The 20,076-nt window shown below is 38.9% G+C and overlaps 1 protein-coding gene across 1 annotated transcript; it reads right to left on the bottom strand.

Moving 5' to 3' along the window:
* Positions 1-11,898: 11,898 nt before the first annotated feature.
* Positions 11,899-14,056, bottom strand: LOC126855719 (zinc finger protein ZIC 3). Its single transcript, XM_050603584.1, has one exon. The coding sequence runs from the start codon at positions 14,054-14,056 to the stop codon at positions 12,314-12,316; it is 1,743 nt and encodes a 580-aa protein (XP_050459541.1). The 3' UTR covers positions 11,899-12,313.
* Between the last annotated feature and the right edge of the window lie 6,020 nt (positions 14,057-20,076).

The following is a 20,076-nucleotide window of genomic DNA, read 5'->3' on the forward strand; positions in this document are numbered from 1 at the left end:
TATTACCGGTGCTAATCCCGAGCGCTTTAATCTCAGACGTGAGTCGAAAAACCGTGCTAATTGACTAGCGCGCGTGTGTTAATAACTAAGTGTCGCGGCGTATTAAGCGGATTATTCCGCTATGAATAAGCGTATTATCGCGCCGCGGATCTCGCGCAATCCTTGGGGAGTTTTCTCTCAGGTACTCTCGAGATCTCGAGTCTCGCAATCCTGGCTTTAAACGGCGAGGCGGTAGGCGTTGAACGCAACAAAAGTAACGCAAAAACGCGACAAAGGTGGATTATCCGCAATTGCAATTCGTTACGCTTTTGCCGACGCTTTTGCGAATGTTGATTACAAAAAGAGCGTAAAAAGAAAAAATAATATTGTATAAATATTTATAAATATGAATAAACACGTATATTATGTGTTTTTTAGATATTCAAATGTGTGGAAAATTAAGAACAGTACGAAATAAGAAAAGGATTAAATGGAGAAAAGAATTTTTTATCAGTCCATTTTTAAAATTTTAATTTTACTATCGATAAATGTTTTTAAAAAATGCAAAAAATGCAATATCACCAAAAAAATTTTTTAAATACCGGAAATTTTAAAAAGTGATTAATATTAAAATATTATAAAAAATGAAGAAAGAAAAATAGATTATTAAAATTAGTAAAAAAAAGTATATGGTTTTTTGACTAATTCAAATGATGCAATAAACTTGTTTAATACTATGAGAACCGTTATAATAGAAATACAGCCGAGATATAGCCAAAAATAAGAAACTTTAGAGGAAGAAGAAGAAAAGGAGACCGCTCGCGATGATCTCACGTTAGATAACAGACTCGTAAAAAGACACGGGCGTATATCGTGAACTCTAGGTGTTGGCCGAGAGTTGACTACCGCGAGTATATTCCAAGTTATTGAACAATATATTCTCAGTTCTTCCTTACAATAAATAAATTTCTCGCGCCATTCCGCGTTTCTCGCCACGGAATTTACATTGTGAGCTCGTTTCGGAGATCTCGGACACTTTATATCCACAGCCGGTCGCGTTCGCGTGGCGTAGCGTGGCGTGACGTGCCATGCCGTGCCGTGTAAAATTAGCCGAGTAATAGAGATAGAGTTTGTATACGCGTATGTATAGACACGTGTACATATAGAGGAGATCTGGGCCCCGCCGATCTCTGATACTATCGCGACCGCCTACGCGGGAAACGCTATAGCGCCGTCATATCGCACGCGGAGGTGGTTCCCCTTTATTTCTCTCTTTTCGGGAACGATGCGTGATATTTCTCTTCGCATCGCGCATGTAACATCTGCCGATAGAATCACTTGTTTAACAGACACAATAAGTTCGGCCTCGCGATAGTTGTAATCGATTATAATATCGCGAAGATAGATGTTTAAATTGACCAACAGCTCGCGTTTTATAGAATTGTCATGTCACTCGATTATATGCGGAGTGACATAATTTTTCTTTTTTAACGCGCAGTTTATTTAAGCGATAAGCGTGAATTCGATGCAATTAGGAAGATATATATATATATATTTTTAAAGAAAAATCGAACGTAAAATAAAGAGAATTTAAAATTTTAAATCAATAATTTAGAAATCAAATTTGAGATATTACAAAATTCAAGAGCTCGATAAAACCGCTATTCCAGAGATTAAGTTGTAACGCAGACACTCGTCATTAGATCGATACTCGGTTATCGAACAGTTCGAAGTCTCAGACATTCTTCGGAGACGTTCTTCTGTATACGACGCCGCGAGGATCTAATCGGAGAAGTTCTCGATATGCGTGCGAGAGACCGGATGCCTCGAGGTCATCGTCGCAAGAAAAGCCGCGCGCATCCCTACGTAGTGCGCTTCCTTTCCCTCGCGCGTACACGCGTTTCTTTCTCATCGAACGCTCGCGCGAACGCGCTGCATCTTTCTCCCGCATCCTCTTTCGCGCTCGAACTTGTCTATTGTTGGTTTCCGGTCTCTCGCCTCTCTCGTAAACAGGTTTTTGTCGCGATCTCTAATGTCACGTTGACGCCAGACAAACGTAGCGCGATCTCGATCCGACCAGTATACTGATTGTATCATAATCATTATGTTCCTGAATTCGCAGTCTATCGTGTTTTTGCTCTCGCGAAAGTATATATATATATATGTGTAAATACAACAATGGAAAATATTACTTATTTAATGGCATCAATGATATCTAGACTACTTGTGGGGCAAAAGAATGAAAATCATAATTATAGCTGTGAGTTATAGTGAGCAGTCGCTTAAGGCCGCGAATGACAAGACATATTTACTATAATATAAAATGAGGAAATCAGAAAACACAAAAATAAGTATAAAGGCAGATGTTATTTTTTCTTTCAATAATCAGATTAAAGTTAATTTTAAGATATTTAGAAAAATAAATAATGAATTTATTAAAACAAATAAATTTTGATTATCCGTGGAAAATTTGTATCTTCAGGTGGCTGAAACTTAAAAAATTTATTATAATGTTTAGACAAATGATAATATAATTTTGATATGTATGTGACTCAAGATGCTATTCTAATCTTCGATTTACTCTTCTTTACAAATGCGGTGCTTATTAGACCGACTGCTTGGCGAGAACCTGGCTCGGTCCTGGGCAAGTTGGTCGCATCTCGCGCCTCATCGTCCGCTCGCGAGAGTAATTTACGAGCGCATCGCGCTCGTTAATCTTGACGCGATCCGCGTGAATCCGCGGATTTACACCGTGCCGAGGCTTGACGGCGTTCATTACCAGAAATTAGGTGTTACGGCTGGAAGCGCCGATAATTGTAACGGTTCGACGCCGGTATGTTTCAATTAGCGACGCGCTACGAGCGGTGCTCGTGAATCAAAGCAATCGAGCGACTCGGCGCGGATCTTTCGCACCCATCATCAATGACGATTATCCGCATCCGTTGTTCGCTCGCAAAGATATCAATTCTTAATCGATCGATTATTATCTCGAATTTCTATCCCTCCGCAATAATTGATCTGAAAGAAATCATTAAAAGATTTAAAGCTTTCTTTGTAATATTATCAAGTTGAAAATCCTGTATACAAGAGGAAGATAAAATCTGTATATCTGTTATTATTTTGAAAAAATCTAAAGAGATAAGTCTTCTAAAAGAGAAACTCAACGCAACGAAATTATTTCCGGTCTCAATAACGATCAACGATGTGGGTAGGTTGTAACGACCGTTGTTATTACCAAGTATAGTGATCGAATGACGGTGCCAATTCGCGGCAACGACAACTCATTTCAGTCTACTATCAGGCGACTATCTCGGCGAACGATCGATATTTTTCCGTGAGACGGGCAAGTGGCAAGTTCCGCGGAGTAAAAGAGATAGAGAGAATGAGACGTCGGCGAACGAGCAGAGATGCGGCGAATACGAACAAATAGATCACAGGAAAGGAATGACGAAGTTACGGGGGGACGCGAGGAAGGCAGTCGCGATAAAAAAGTGGGACCGGTCTGGGAACGTCAGAAAGGCAAGCGTATAACGGTGGGGCGTAGGTGGGACGAAGAACGGTGACAAGTAGGATCGCAGTCGATCTACCGAGAGGAAGAACGACGAGAGAAGGAAAAGAGTAGCGTCCAAGAGTAGTGTATCATGGAAAAAAACAGAGGAGTCGGCAAGAGGAACTGATCTCTCGAAGATGGGGAGCGGCGCTTATAATTTCTAATAGACCGCGCGAGTTACACATAGCTTTGCTTTTTTTTCCCCGCGTCCGCATCTCAGGATCGTTTCCTCCGACCATCGTCCGCAATAATTTATATTAGCACCGGCGATCCCGCGTCGAATGAGCGAGGAAACGGACGGCGAGAATCACAGCGTCACGTCGCATTCGCGGAAAGGAAAGGGGGGCGAGGAGGGGGAGGGGGTTGCGCCGACACGTCGCGACAGTGGGAGGAGATCTATAAATCGCTACCGAAGCTGCCACCGTTCATTATTTTTTCGCAATTCGCACGGCGATATTGCAGGATTCTCCCAGAAGTGATCATAAAATAATATTTAAAATGGGAAATAAAAAAAATTTGTATACTATAATTAAAATCTTATTTGAAACATTTAATTAATTTCGCGAATTATAGAAATGAATAGATTTACAGACACACTTATTTTTCTTCTTAAGGATTCTCTCTTTGCGTATAATTGATTAAAATAATTACTTATTTTATTACATAGACTATAGACACAATGAAATATTTTTCAATACTATTTTCACGAATATCTATGCTCTGTGTTTTAGCGAAATGTAAAACAGACGAATTTCGCAAATATAAAATTGTTTAACGGCTGATGTGTTCGTAGAGTAAAACTATAACGAAATGGAATAGGCGAAAGAAGCACGATTTGCCTTGTCGACACTTTTTCAAGGCTGTACGTCGTTCGGTACCTCTTAAAATATCATATCACCATCACGTTCTTGCAAAAAGATAACGAGAGTTGTTTTCATGCGACGTTCAAGAATGATATAAAAAAGACAAAACTAAGAGATATGCAGACTTTTTCTAGTTTAGTTATAATTGAAAACGCTTCGTACGGTCGATGATAGTTAAAAAAAAAAAGAAGTTATATAACATCATTTTATCTTTTACAGGGAATCTTATAAAATATCGGTCGGTTTTTTAACAATATTTAATCAAACATATTATGTCATATAACTTTCTTGCCGTAATATTGTCTTCGTTATATATTATCTGTCTCTTTCTCCCTTTCTCGTGGAGAAAAATAAATATCTTTATTAAATGTCTATTAAAAATGGAATAACAAATCTCATGCATCTATGCAATTTTTACAAATCCGAAAAAATAATACTATAAGGATAAAATATATTTCCTATAAACGCGAGAAACAGCATACGTGAAATAAAGGTCTTCATGTAAATGCATCGAACCGCTATAATCGCTTGTATTAATTAATCCTTGAGCATACGGCAAATGGAGTTATTTCCACTGATAACAGTCGATATTTGCGCTCACATGAAAAGAACGCCAGTAAATTCGGTGCGGTCCATATTTTTAAGAATCCGCGATAATTAATCTAATTATGACGCCTTTTCATCTGCACTGCCGCAACTGGCGTTCATTTGAGAAACTATGTCGGTGGATATTGTTACAGAGATAGCGCATCGACAAGCCGATTATTCGAATATCCCTTACACGAAACGTCGATTATTCCATTACCGGTTATCCGGGATATCTATCGCGCTGAAAGGGAGATGAACATATGTCCGGTGAGCGTATAATGAGGCATATAGCTGAAATTCCAGGCGCGTGATGTAAACACATTCAGCCGATTATCGATATATACGTTTCTTGCTTAAAAATATAAAACGATTCTCAGTGTATTCGAAAGTGCATGCTTCATTAAGTCTTCGATTCATTTCCTTGAGAGCGATTAATTAATTCTCGATTGCCAGTCCCTTGCTATCATTTTTCTCTCGCTTCTATTTTTTCAACTATGATTATATCGGGAAGAATTCACGACTTCACTATAATGTAATACTTATTTTGAATCTTACATTAATCTCACGAGAAGATTAAGAATCATTGAAATAGCTTATACAATCCACTTCATGAGTTATGTAATAAAAGTTGTACACTGACGATATGAGATAATACAATATTTTTGATATAATTTCATTAACTTAAGAAAAAATTCTTTTATAAGTCTAATCACAATAAATGTGTAAATGTGGATTTGATAAAGAATGAATCATAATGGAAACTTTAAGTGTAAGAAAATACGACATTGACCCTCTTCGTTGCTTGTGCATCCATTAACGCCGGAAGAAACGCGTAACGATTATTTGCGAATTTGTAAGGCGGTTGGGGGTCAGGTCGGGTTATCGATGTTGCTTCTATCGTGACGTATCTGCTTTTTTTTTTCGCATTACATCCTCAGTCAATCACTGCACATTCGTAGATATTTCTTCAGCTGTCAATAAGTAAAATATAAATGTGCTACATCATGTGATATTTATATATAATATTATTTTAACAAATTATGCGTTTTTCAATATTTTCATATATTCGCTTATGTTTTAGAATATTTTTTTTTTTTTCAGAAAAATGGTACGTTTTTATTTAAAGCTATTCAAGATAAAATTAAAATAAAATTGTATCATAGGTAGGAGTGAAATAAATATGCAGCAAAAAATTGTAGGGAAGTCCTTTAGCAAGGAACAAGTAACGTGTATATATATATATATATATATATATATATATATATATATATATATTTCCATTGTAAATGTGCAGCACATACAGGTTCCTGTCTTCATTTCGATGTGCGTACAGATATGTAGATTATAAATTCGTGGCAGTAGAAAAAAATACAAAGATGACAAAACGAATTTATGCCCTTCTTGTTAAAGGCCTTGAAATATTTACAATGCTGCAGCAAGTATCGCGAATAGTGGTGTGCAATATATATACACATATAAATAAACGTAATATGTCAAGCATCATATAATAATCTCTTTAATCTAATTTTTTTACAATATATACCGTTTTCTAGTTATAGTATAGATATAGTTGTCGCTTAATCAATCATTTTTAACAATCGCTTTGTATGATATATGATAAAATTGTATAAAGTAGCAATAGCACTTGATTTAATTACATCTATACTCTTGATACTAGATATCATTTTATTTAGATAATGATCACGATTGTCTCGCACAACACTGACTGCCGTTGTATAGATAGATTATATGTTCTTAATTACGTACATAGATAGGAAAGAGCTTTTTAACTCTCTTATCCGAGAATCGCATGAAAAAATAATTTGCTCGGAACCTGTTTCTATATAGTTATCTTTGTTTTCAGCCTTAAAATGATATGTGATAGACATATTTCGCATACTCATTTATTTATTTACTCTAGATACGAGTTCTCAAACGTTGCAAGGCACCACGTACTTTCCGACATAATTTGCATGAAAATTATATATAATTTATATATTTTAAATTAGAATTAAATAACGTCAAAATTATCTTAAGTTTCTCCTTAATTATTAATTTTCTATAATTGAATATAATTATATTGTACAACTTTTGACTGTCTTAATAAATTAATTTCAAAGCTAAATCACATTAAAAAAGAAAAAAAGAATAGATTGGAACAGAATATAATGGGAAAAATATAGGTGAAAATGACAAAATACGAAATCGAATCATTGAAAAATTATATTTTTTCCATTCATTGGCACGAATCGTAAACACAACATAATTTATAAATTAACGTACACAATCATCTTCAATAATTTACACAAATTCTCGTGAGTGTTTCATCATTACAAAAGATAATATGCTTTCGCTTGGGAATCGGAGATCAAAATCTCTTTCCGAGACAAGCTGTTTTTGTGCCATATAAGAAGGAGGAAGGGGGGATGAATTTGAGATTCAAAATATTTTTTTGTCTCGGTAAAGTCGAGAACATGACGAATGTCTATTGTAAACGCATTGCAACGAATTGTTTTTACGACACCACGTTAGTTGAAATCTCTCTCCTTCCCTCTTCCGGTTCGGTGTCGGAATGACGGTAAGAGATAAATGAGTAAAATGAAATTCGGGATGAGGAGAAAATAAGGGAGAAAGTGAGGAAAGAACAGATGAGAGGAAAATAGAAAGCTTGACTCATGAATAACAAAATAAATAATAGAAGCATTAAACATGATTAATCACTTAACAACGTATATATAACTAGAGATAATAATAATATTAATAATAATAATTAATAATATTAATAATATTAATAATAGAAATAAAATAATAATCATACGAATGGCTATACTTGTTAATAATTACAAGAACAAGTCTGGCACGGCAATCGCTTAACTGCCCGAAGACACGTCGAACGTGTTTGTTCCTTTTTCTCACGTCTTTCCTTATTTTAAATTACTACAAATTTATTACGCAAGAGATTCTGTCAGTTTAAGGCTGAATCGGTGCGAGGGATAACGTCAAGTCAGAGATCTCAATTTTTTCGATTTGCCGAAAAAAGGGAAAAAAAAAAGAAAAAAAAAAAAACAAGAATTTGCGAAGTTGTACGACACTTCGAAGACTGAATGGCACTTGAATTAATAGCTTAACTTGGATATGTAAATATAACAACTTTCCGTTTAGAATCCTGAAGTGTATTGAGCAATTCACTTTTCAATGTAATACAAATGAGTAAGTCCATATGTTAATCTATGAGTATTAATTACGCGAGCAAATGAGTTATTCCTCCGCTACATGAAACAATCTTTTAAAACATTAGGTACGCTATACTTGTCAAACTATCGAGATTAATAGATAATAAATCGATAACGAAACAGTGCATTGTAAAAGATTTTTAATTTTTAATCTACAAGACAAACATAATAATTTATCAATTTATAATACTCATAACGATTTTAAATCTAGAAAATTAATTTAATAATCGCTTAAATATTTAAATAATTATTATCATCATGACAATAATTATTGTTATTAAATGTCAAATATTAATCACGTGTTTACAGTTGATTAATTTATAATTCAACGTTTAAGGAAGCATCAACAATTAAGAAAAGTTAAACAGTTTAACTTATTTTTAACACGGTCACATTTTTAGAGTATTATCGATTAAAGGACGAAACAAGTATTCTCCGATTCGACGATTCTCCCTCGCACATCGCACCGTGATATAAACACCGTTTTTTCCAAGCAATCGTTCGATCGAGGGGGCAAGTAAAATGGCAAGCAGAGAGCGACAATACTTTCTCCTTAATAACTACTTACTCGTCCCATTCCTCTGAAAACGCTTAATCGGTATTAGGTAGATAATTAGAAAAACCTCGATATACAAAAATACAGATATACGTACCTATGCGCGCGCAATAATGCGTGCCACGTATCAGTGCGCGCTGATGCACACATTTTCTATTTGCCGGCGAAGAGGAGGGATAAGAGACATATCGGGGGAAGTGTACACGGAATTATACAACATACGTATGTGTATAGGATAAGAGTAAGGACGAAACGCGCTCGCGCGCAGCTCCTCGATACGAATAAGCTCGAGTATTATGTCGACGTGTGCTGTTCAGCGAGTCACCATATGGATTATTTTCGTAAAACTATGTGGAATTGACGTTTCCGAGACGAGAGACGAACTTGTCCGCAGGACCGAACAAACGGATAATAATTACGTGATAACGATGCGTTACCGATTCAGAGAGACGGAATATTTCTTCTTTTTATCATTTGTATTAATATATAAATATTTTAATAATTTTCTCATATTAATCATATAATTAAATCACTTATTTTCCTCTCTTGAATTTTTATCTCTCCTCGACGAGGAAGGAAGAGGAGTGACATTTTCCGTACTCTGTGATTCTATTGGAACGACATTAACGTGGTGCAATTTGCCGTTCACTCGATCCGGCGACCTCATTCGCGCGGAGATCATGATTCAAATATACTTTAAAATTGTCTTCGTCGATTCACAGCGCAAAGATACCTGTCGATTCGCCCTTCTTCGCTTAAGCACCACAACCAGTTCCGATTAATCGCGCCGCAACGCATACACATTCGGTTTTCATAGGAAAACGTTAAAAAAAACTCGAAGAGACTGTGTGTTCGCGTTAATTTCGATGTTCGTTTCTCGATAACAAATCGATAACGTACTATCTAACATCACCCTAATCGCCTCTGATGATGTTTGATATAATTAATTAGCATTAATTTCGAGGTAAGAACAATTTCCAAGTCTCGCATTCGTATAATCCAAGCCTCTTGCGAAATTACACACGCTTCAAGTGTACGTATAAAAAAATATTTTATCTCCTTACTGGCGTGCGGCGGCGCGAATAATTACAATAATTACAATAATAGAACGCAATAATAATGTCAATAGTATTTACTCACTAATTAACGTTATTTTCTATACGCTTTATTATGCTTTAACGTCGAGCTTTTCTCCTCTCTTTCATCCCCTGCAGGTACAAATATGTTTCTTTCTTTTTTATCATCGTCCTTGCGATCATCGACGCCGTTAACGAAATAATCGTCCATTGGGACGACCGCGATTACACATTTATGACTATTAATACATCACTGTTTTTCGCAAATTTTTTTTCGGCTCCTTTATAGAAAGTCATCTTAACAATTTTTCAAGCAACAACAACTTGAGCAGGTTTCGGGCGAATCGACGAGGTAACCTATGGCGACTCGCTATTTATAGATATAATCACGTTGAGAAAAATATTGGTGATAAATAAACTCGACGAGAGAAACGGTCTCTTCATTGGTGTAGACTTGGTCCTGAATGATCGATGTCTCGTCTAATATGAGATTACTCTCATTATCTCATCACCAATAATTTTTCTCCGCAAAAATCGAGAAATCTCGATGGATATGTTTTAAACAATTATAATTCTAGAACTGCTCACTGGAGTCTAATGAATCTTCTTTATATTTCTTGACATATCTTCGATATGATTGTTTTATATAATACAATTTATTAACCATGTTAAAAATTATTTCACAACAATTTGCATTTCAATATATCTATCAGCTAAAGAATATATGTATATATATATATATATATATATATATATATATATATATAAAGAATAGAAAAGATAGAAATAACGACATATGTCAAAATCATGGATTTCATTAGATCTCGAAGTGCAGTTTAATGGGGTTGACATGCATGTTAATCGCGTATTCGAAACGTCAGTTTTCGAAGAATTTGGCACGTGTGTTCGCCAATGGCGCCTACATTCACAAGTTTTCATCATAATCAACGGTAAAGATTAAGAAAATCTTTTGCGAAGAAATAACAACGCCACATGATCGATTATATACATACGATATTGGATACGTGGTCTTTTTACGAAAAAAAAGAAAAAGAAAAACACGATTCGACTCTGACGCCAAGCTTTTAAGCACCGCTTTCATGTATCTCCGTGCACCGCGCTGCACTTGCGCGGCCGAGCAGGAATGCTTTACTTTCAGCTTCTATTACTTAACTTTACGCATCGAGAACGAGAGAGCAGAAGACGTATAAAAGAGAGTACTCGGTGATATATATTTTTTTTTTTCCATAACGATGACGATCAGAGAACATTCGAAAACAACCATCGACGCAATAATTGATCGAAACAAAAAAAATCTTAAGATCGAGTTTTAAGAAATTTTTTAAATAATGGAAATATTACTGCAAAATATCTATTAAAATAAATTTCGAACAAGAAACACAATTAAGTTTGCTAATAAATAAAGTAAGTTATTTGAAATATATTTTATTTAACTGTTTTTTCGTTACTAATAAAGTTTTTACAACATTGCGTGTTGTGTTATCGGACTGTTTTCCGGTCGAAATCGTGCGAGAGACTCGTCATCACGTAGACGAATTTGCGAATTTCAAAAGTTGAAAATATACGATTCGCGGAAGCGGAATCAGACGGAAGATCAAAGAAGTACGGTAATACTGTTTGGCATTGTTCGCTGACGTGCGTGATCGTGGCGCGATCGCATATGACGCATGAAAGGGTAGTGATTTCTAGGCAATTCGCGGACAATCATCAAACAAACAAAAAAAAATCATTTCCTGTTTTGACAAATAATATAAATATAATATACTCACGGGGGAGCGAAGTTTCTATCCATCACTCAGCTCTTCATGATGCTCTTTCGACATGTGAATTTAACTCTTTCGCTGAGAACGGCGAGTAAAGGGAAATTTTAAAGCCGGAAAATTTGGTAAAAGATCGAAGAACGTTGGAATAACTAAGTTTTTTTTTCAAGTTTTTCTTTTTCAGCAAAACAGTTATTGCGAACTGCGAATGTCATACAATCGGTATATTTCGTATCGTAAAATAAATAATCATATTTTTGCATATTATAATATTATTAATTTTTGATTTTATCAAGTATAAATTTTTTTTGTCGCAAAAATAAATCTCAATGCGAAAGAGTGAAATTAACACGTCTTAGCTGCAATCTCTCCCATATATAGTGGCCGTTCCGTAATCTTACCCACGATCACAGACTCTAATTAGCGTCTAATTAGCGTCGGGACCCTGAATTTCGACAGCAAAACAAATCCTTCTTCCCATCGATTCGCTCCACCGAAAGATCGCGATCTTTTCAAGCATCAATCTGATGTGTTCACCGAGCGGTGACCTCGTTCCTTCGAAGCGTTTTTGCGAAGTCCCGGTCGAACCGTAAAAGCCGTCCCTGGTGATCCTCGATCGATTCTGCCGCGATGTCCTCGCTGGCTTTTGCTGCCAGGGTGCAACCAGGGTCATCCGACCGGCCGTCGTCATTCGGCCTTGATAACCGCCGATGGTACCGTCGTCACGTTCTGGCTGACACGGCCAAAGGCAGGACACTCCTCATTATCGAGCAGACCTGGTTCCGTCTTCGGGGTCGGGCCTTCCGCGCACCGATTGTGGGTCTTGAGGTGCCTGGTGATCATGTCCCTACGGCAGGCAGCGTACGCGCACTGCGGACACTTGTACGGTTTCTCGCCGGTGTGGGTTCGCTGGTGGGTGCTGAGGTGATCGGATCTGCTAAACACTTGCCGACAGACCCGGCACGTGTACGGCTTGACGCCAGTGTGCAATCTCATATGCCTGGTCAGCATGTCGGATCTGGCGAAGCTCCTCTGACACACGTCGCATAGGTACGCCTTTGCCGAGGCATCGTGGAGGCCCTGCCGACGATGTCTAGACGCCATATGTTTCGCCAGACGATCGTGTAGACTGAACATTTGCCCGCATTCCGGGCACACATAAGCCACATCCGCGCCCGGTGCCATTTCCTCCACGACGGGTAAAACCTCCAGGTTGTATCGTACCGCGACGCTCTCCTTTGTCGTGGGTGACGCAACGTCGCCCCTCACCACGGGCACGTTTACAGCACCCCGCGTCACGACACCGGATGGTAGAAGCTGAAGAGCCGGCGACATGGCGGAAGCTGCCGCAGCCGCCGCGGCTGCTGCGGCGGATTGCAACGTAAGGTTCTTCATGGAGAGATCTAATGGCGATTCTTGGGGACTCGTACCGTCGCTCTCGAGGGAACCGCTTCGCGATGGGTGATTGACGACGGAGGATGAAGAGCAAGTAGTCGAGGCGGTCACCCTCGTGTCATCCCATCTAGGCACCACGTCCGAGTCAGAATGGCTGCGTCCACGGAAGATGTCGCCCGATGACGACGACGGCGTCAGGTACTTGTTGTGCATATACTGCTCAAATATGCTGTACGTGCCGCATATACTGCTGTAAGACGCGAAGCTGGATCGCGATAGCGGCGTCTGCAGGGACGTCGCCGTCGGTAGCATTATCGTCGTCGCCGCCGCTGCCGCCGCCGCCGCCGACGCGGCCAGCGAACACTGGCTACACATGCAGTCGGGATACTTGGACGTCGACAGTCGATGGTTGTTCTGGTAGGGCGAATAACGGTGCCGATGATGATGATGATGATGATGATGGTATGAGTACGAGCGATACGGTCGATGGTGGGGATGATGGTGATGCTGTTGACCGGCTTCGTGGAGTTCCTCCTCGGTCGACGTCACCGATTCCGCGTCCTTCAGCCTCAACGGCAACTGACCGATCACCGGAGTGATGTCTGCGGCGGATCGCGACGACGATGATCTAGGCGAGCCGAACACGTCCTCCTCCTCTGACACGGGCCCGCTGCCCTCGAATCTCAATACCTCGCCCTCGGACGGCGAGCTCCGGTGAGCTTGCAATGTATCCACGACCTGTTCTAATCGTCTCCGTTTCTTGCGGGGGTTCCGATGATTACGGTTAGCCGTCGCCGCGAGGGTGTTATTGTTGGTGCAGGAGAGCGGTGGTGGCTTGGCCGGACCCGGGGGCGCGGCTGCGGCGTCCTCCACGGCGCTCTCGGCCATCGTCATCGAGGATGCGCGGCACCCGCCGCCTGGGCCCCTTATGCCACCTACGACACCCTCGGCTACCACTGTACTACCACCCACCTCGTCCTGAAACAATCGAAATAACGATGGTACGATTATTCGAGGATGTCTCGTATTAAGCATCCCCGAAATCTTTTCTGAACCTTGCGCGCATTTAAACAGTATATAACATTAAAGATGACACTGAAACAGCGCATGTGCGATAATTTGAGATTAGTTTAACTCATTGCACATGTGTTTCATTATCTATATAAATCGCTTAAAAATTGAATTACACTCATATGTGCCAAGGCTCATGTATACATATATATGATTTCGATTACAGGCAAATTAAGTTTCGCGAAAAATAGCTCCCGATTATATGTTATAAATAAAAAAATTTGAACGCCGATGGATTAAATGGTATTTTTAGTAACGTTGTTATTAACAACACTGGTTTGCTAATGATAGTAATTCACATATCATGGCGACATTCATATGCGTGAAGTTGAGACTCGCATGTGCTAATAAACCATGACTTCGTAATTATACATGATGTTATTTACGACTGTAGAATCAGTTGTAGCTGCAATGTAGATAATGATAATATGGTGTAAAAATAAATCGGTAAAATCGCGTTTAAATAATCGCTACTTTCAAGCAATTTTCAGTACTGAATAAAGAATAAATCAAAATTCCTGAAACATATTATGTGCTTTGTTATAAGCTATCATAAACGTAAGAAAAATTATTTAGGTTAATATATAAAATGCAAAATTGTGTCGTAAAATGTGAAAGAGAAAGAGAAAATAGAATTTATTATACATTTTACAACGGAAATTTTTTTCGTGAAAAGTTAATTTATGTGTATCTAGCTGCTATTATCGCGGAATATTATCCACGTTAAAACTGAACAGGTTAACGAGTAACGTCAAAAAATGAAATATGCTGAGAATTTATCATGACGTCGCTACTGTCAAAACTTTCAAAGACCGTGTTGACATCGTTATTGCGAAAGCAACGAACGATCGTTTGCGTAGAATCTCGCCGTCTTACTAATCCGAAAAGAACAGGTAATCGATGTGCGAAGGCAACAGGTGTAGAGGCTCGTCTCGGAATGAATGTCAGTCGTGGCGGTACCGGTGGCCTCCTGGGGGACGGTAGGGACGATAAAAAAAGCACCAAGCTGTCGTAACGAGACGCGATTAGAATATTCGTCGCGTTTCTGTGCCGCGATATCGGTCGGCCATTTGTCATTAGCGGCACAGCCGCCATTAAGAAACGAAGAGAGACGATCGCCTCTCGGCGAGATCGCGCTCGATGCTGGACCGGAGCCGATTATCGCGGCTGCGCAGATTCGGCTAACGGAACTTTTTTTTTTCTCTCAACATTCTCGATAAAGGAATCTCGCCCACTTTGTAAACAGGCAGTATCAACGACGAGCGTTCCCGGGGAAATTAATTAATAATATAAACAGAAGAAATCTATCATGGGTTAATTAATTCAAATATCCATTAATAATAAATATCCAATAAATCGCCACTGCGTTTCCGAGAGTGGAAAAAGTGCGTATCTTTGACAATTTGCGATAAACCAGCGACACGTAAATAATGATATGCCGTATTTTTCATTGGATAAAATTCTCGCCGGAGTCCCAATTCCCACGAAATGATGAACGAGAAGAAGCGGTGTGTGTGTGTGTGACGAGAGATATTTTTAGTATTTATTTTAATCCACCGATGTGGACCACACTCTGCTCGTCTTGTTCGACGTGACAACGGCACTTTGTCATAAGACTTGCGCGCGGTATAACTCGAGAGATGTATCTGCTGAATATTTGAAATTTAAATCGCCTGCGAGCACGAATGTATGAATCAACGGACAGACAACCGATGACTGGCGTTTAATTCGGTGTCCTTTTCATTTTTTTTTTTCCGACCGCGTGGGCGAAATTTCGTTAAAGCGCGTGTCTAGTACTTTAAACTAATCTCGCGAGATTTTATTATCGATTATCTGCGGCTCTTTTATGAGCGAAAAGTTAACATAATTCGAAAGCTTAGGCGTAGTAATTAATTATTTGAGACACGATGCTATCTAGTCTCATACATCAAAGATTAATTATATGTATATAAGATATATAATAATAATTATTATTATAATAATATATATACAATACATATATTATAATAATTTAATTTGAGATATATCTTGATTTTAATGTGCTTTTGCAAACATGATGCAAAATTTTAAATTCAAGAATACTTATATATATACTACTTGAATTTAAAATTCCTCTTTTTTTACTAAATTATAGATACATGTTACATACATTAGAACTATAACTCATTTCTTTAGCATGGTAAAGGTACTATCAACTAATTTTCCAAACATATATATTAAATAAAATTAAGAAAAGTGAAAGATGCGAAAAATGAAACTGCCAAGCTCGTAGATAGCGGGGTAAGTGCGAAAAAAATTAAATCACGACGTGCCGTCCTGAAATCCGGTGGCATTTAATGGCTCGATGCGACAGTATCTTGGCGCCATGCGTGCGTGCATAATCTCGATTGCAGACCTGCCTTCGGTCTCAATAGCGCGTCACGATCGTAGAATAGAGATTCTTACCGGGGGCTTGGAGGAAAAAAACGCGCGGGACGCGGATGACCGTCCAACGGTTTTCCATCGGCTCCAGCGCGTTGCATACCGACGCGTACGTGCGTAGTGCGTTGTTTCGAGACCGATCTTCGTCGTGGCCGACCGGGGCCGCGGCCCCGCTTATACCTCCGATGAATACCGAGAAAACCATTCGTGGCGAAACACGCAAATTCCTCCTGGCCATAGGTCTCTCGATCCCGCGGCGAGAGGCGGACTCTGACAGTCGCTTAAATGACGCCACTTGAGTGACTTAATGCGCGATTTATTCCAGTCCACGTGCAAGCACGTCCTTCAACTTTGCACCGCCGGGGCATTCCCGGGATTCTAGAATAAGGACTCGTAAGCTGTCGCGCCTTTGTCGTGCAAAAAAAATTGCTTTATGCGCTCGAAAGTCTTCTTATGCTGTTATTTTCTTAAAGAGATGGAATAAATACTGATGTCCCGTCTCTATATTCATTGTTTTTACCAGCTAGATATTCTTGGGGCGGGTTGCAAAAAAGAACATATATTAAGAATAAGTTATCTCTTGAATAAATATTTGATATGTAGAGAATAGAGGAAGAAAGAGAGAGAGAGAGAGGGGGAGATCTTTTTAACAAAGGTTATATCTATTATCTGTTTATAAATGGATACTTGTGGTTTTTTAATTAAAAATCCGCACATCAAGCAAAAGGCAATGTATGTACAATAGATATCTTAGAGCTGAGCATATATTCTACGATCAGAAAAAAACTCGCGATGGACTCTTGTTGACGGTCTTTCTTGCTTGGCGCTTCGAGTCTTTCTTCCTCGCCACAGTGGCTATCCTTTTATTCTCCTTGGCGCCGCCGTCATATGTCCTATCCTTCCCCGCCTTCATTTACAGAGAGAAAGGGCCTCGATAATCGGTCGTAAAACGTAAAGGGGACTCGTAAACGGAGTGAAAAGATGTCAGAACGTAAATACGCTAAGAACAGGTCCCCGAAGAAGGCGATGTGGGCGTACTTACTCTTCTTCCCACACTGCTTTGATTTTCTCTCCTTTCTCTTCAATCAAGACAGATATTTGTATTTTTCAGAGATTTGTGCTGCGATATTTCATTACCTTCTCTTTATTCTTCGTTCATTTTTTTAAATATACAATATTATTCTAAATTATACACTAAAATAGTGTCAGGAACGATTTTACCCCTCAAATGAATGTTAATAAGCTAGAGATTAATGGAGAATCCAAATATGCAAACTTAGGTCTCAAAAAAATTGTGGCCTCATAAATTGAGAAATTTAGATATAAAAAATTCTGGTATTAAATATTTTAACAATGTAAACACATAAATGGAAAGTGTATAATATATAATTTCTTAAGATTATAGTAAATAATAATAGTATAAAAAGTTAGAGTTTAGAAATTGGAGAAGATCATGCAAAAATTATTATAAAATTATCGTTATCACTCTTATTAAATAAAACATAAATAAACAAGAAAATAAAAATAAAAATAAGAGAATAAAATTTTAAGAATAATTACAAAGAAAGAAAAAATAATGCAACATAATTTAACGCCTACATTTTTACTCACTTTCCTTGTATAAAGAAAAAAAAAAAACAATAAAATAAGCTCTGATTTTCCTCCGCGGAAGGGAAAAACATAAAACAACAAAAATCTTCGTTTGACATAAGTAACATAATTGTATCGGAAGCACACGCGGGAAATATATTTGTATTCACGCGTATTTGATTACACGCGCGATGATTCGAGGATGTGAGTCTGTAGGAGAGAGGATCATCGGTGAAGAATTCCAGCAGGAATGCCCTCGGGCAGGCACCTGTAACCATGGCTCGACGGGAGAAACAGAACAGGTTGAGACGTGGGCGTGGGTGGAGCGCTTGATCTTTCTCTGCCGCACGATCTGCCCATATACTGGACGCTAGCGATGGGCATGTTCACCGCGCGAGTTTTAACATTCATCATCTATTAAAGACGCAGACAATTTCGTGCAATCATATTTTTTTAAGCTACACCTCTTCTGTTATATTTTTTTGAGGTATTCAGTTAAATAACAGATATATTGTACGTTGAAACGAAATTTAAAAGAAAATAAATTTCTTTATTTTGAACTTTTCTAATAAATATTCTGGTACATTAAATATATGGTATATTATAAATGAATAGATTAATTAAAAAAAAAAGTACAACATGAGGAGAGATATGAACAAAAAAAATCTAGCAAAAAGCGTCAAACCAATTTTTATATATACATCATAAATGTGAATGCATCCCGCGCCCATCGCTATCGGCCGACGTTCCTGCTTCGGAAAGGAAGAGCAGCCTTAGGGCAAGGCAGGCTTACCGCGGTGGCGATAGGATTCTGGCGAACTGCTACCAAAAAACCAGACGGGCTACCGAAGGGAAGCCGATGGTTGGTATCTATATAGGCTGCGGAGGTAGAGTGGAAGAGCACGCGGGCACAAGCATCGGAGCGTATCTTTCCGCGAGGGCGAGATCCGCAAAAAGAAACTGAGGGAGGAAGAGGATGAGGGAAAGAGATCGAGTCGGCTGACGATCGAAGGTCGACGATCTGTCTCGACGAACGAGCACTCGTTAACCATTAAGCCTATCCGCGGCAGCACACCAGCCCCGGTTTGGCTCGTCTAGGAGGAGACTGACAAGCTATATCAGGCCCACGAGCTGCACGCCAGAGGACTCGTTCGTTCACGCACATACTTTTCCGCGGAACGGGTTACAAGGAGAGGCACGCCACTTTTCTTATTTTTTTTTTTTTTACCCGTTCTCTCTCCGATTCTCTTTCTTTTTTCATCTACTCTTTGAGTCTCGTCTTTTTCCCGCAACTCTCTCTTCTTTACAAAGCGATGCAAAGAAGTCGCATGTTTGTACGAGCGTCTGGACGCGCGACAGATTTTATCGTCGGTGGAAAATTATGGGTTATCGAGAGAGTGATTAATGGCCCCCCACTGGATATTGGACGGTAATTAAACGCGTAGCAATTTGTGCGCCGCACAGATATAGTGGGTGCGCGCGCGCGCTCGCGGCGCGAGTGACAGGCCAACTACAGCTGATTTAAAGCTTCGCCACGAGACGAACAAGAAGCGCGCGCGATCATCTCTGTCTTTTTCTTTCTTTCCGTATTTCTTTTTCGATCCTCGTCAGTTCATCCTTTTCCCTGACAAAGATACTAACGCCTCGTCACGTCTCCATTTTTCTGTCGGGTGCATGCAACGCGACGCATATCAAAGCGTAGCATGATCGGCACACTAGTGTCGGTGTGGCTTCGATTCTACTTTATAACGGAAACGAAATAGGCTCGTTGAACATTCTAGTTTTTATTGAAAGAAACGCAATAAATATTTGCCGGCAAAAAAATGTGGATTATTAATCGTGAAAGAAAAGCTTGAAAACACAAGGGATATATTTAATTTTTAGATGCGCTTACTTATAATATTACTAACGCGCGAGTTTAAGAAAAAATAATTTATATCTTAAAATTATAGCTGTAACTACTGTTCAATCGA

This window comes from Cataglyphis hispanica, chromosome 16, assembly GCF_021464435.1.
Source record: "Cataglyphis hispanica isolate Lineage 1 chromosome 16, ULB_Chis1_1.0, whole genome shotgun sequence".
Taxonomy (NCBI): Eukaryota; Metazoa; Arthropoda; class Insecta; order Hymenoptera; family Formicidae; genus Cataglyphis; species Cataglyphis hispanica.

What these genes read in the sequence shown, in the direction of transcription:
- LOC126855719 (XM_050603584.1), bottom strand. Translation starts at nt 14,056, where the DNA reads ATGCTTAATACGAGACATCCTCGAATAATCGTACCATCGTTATTTCGA.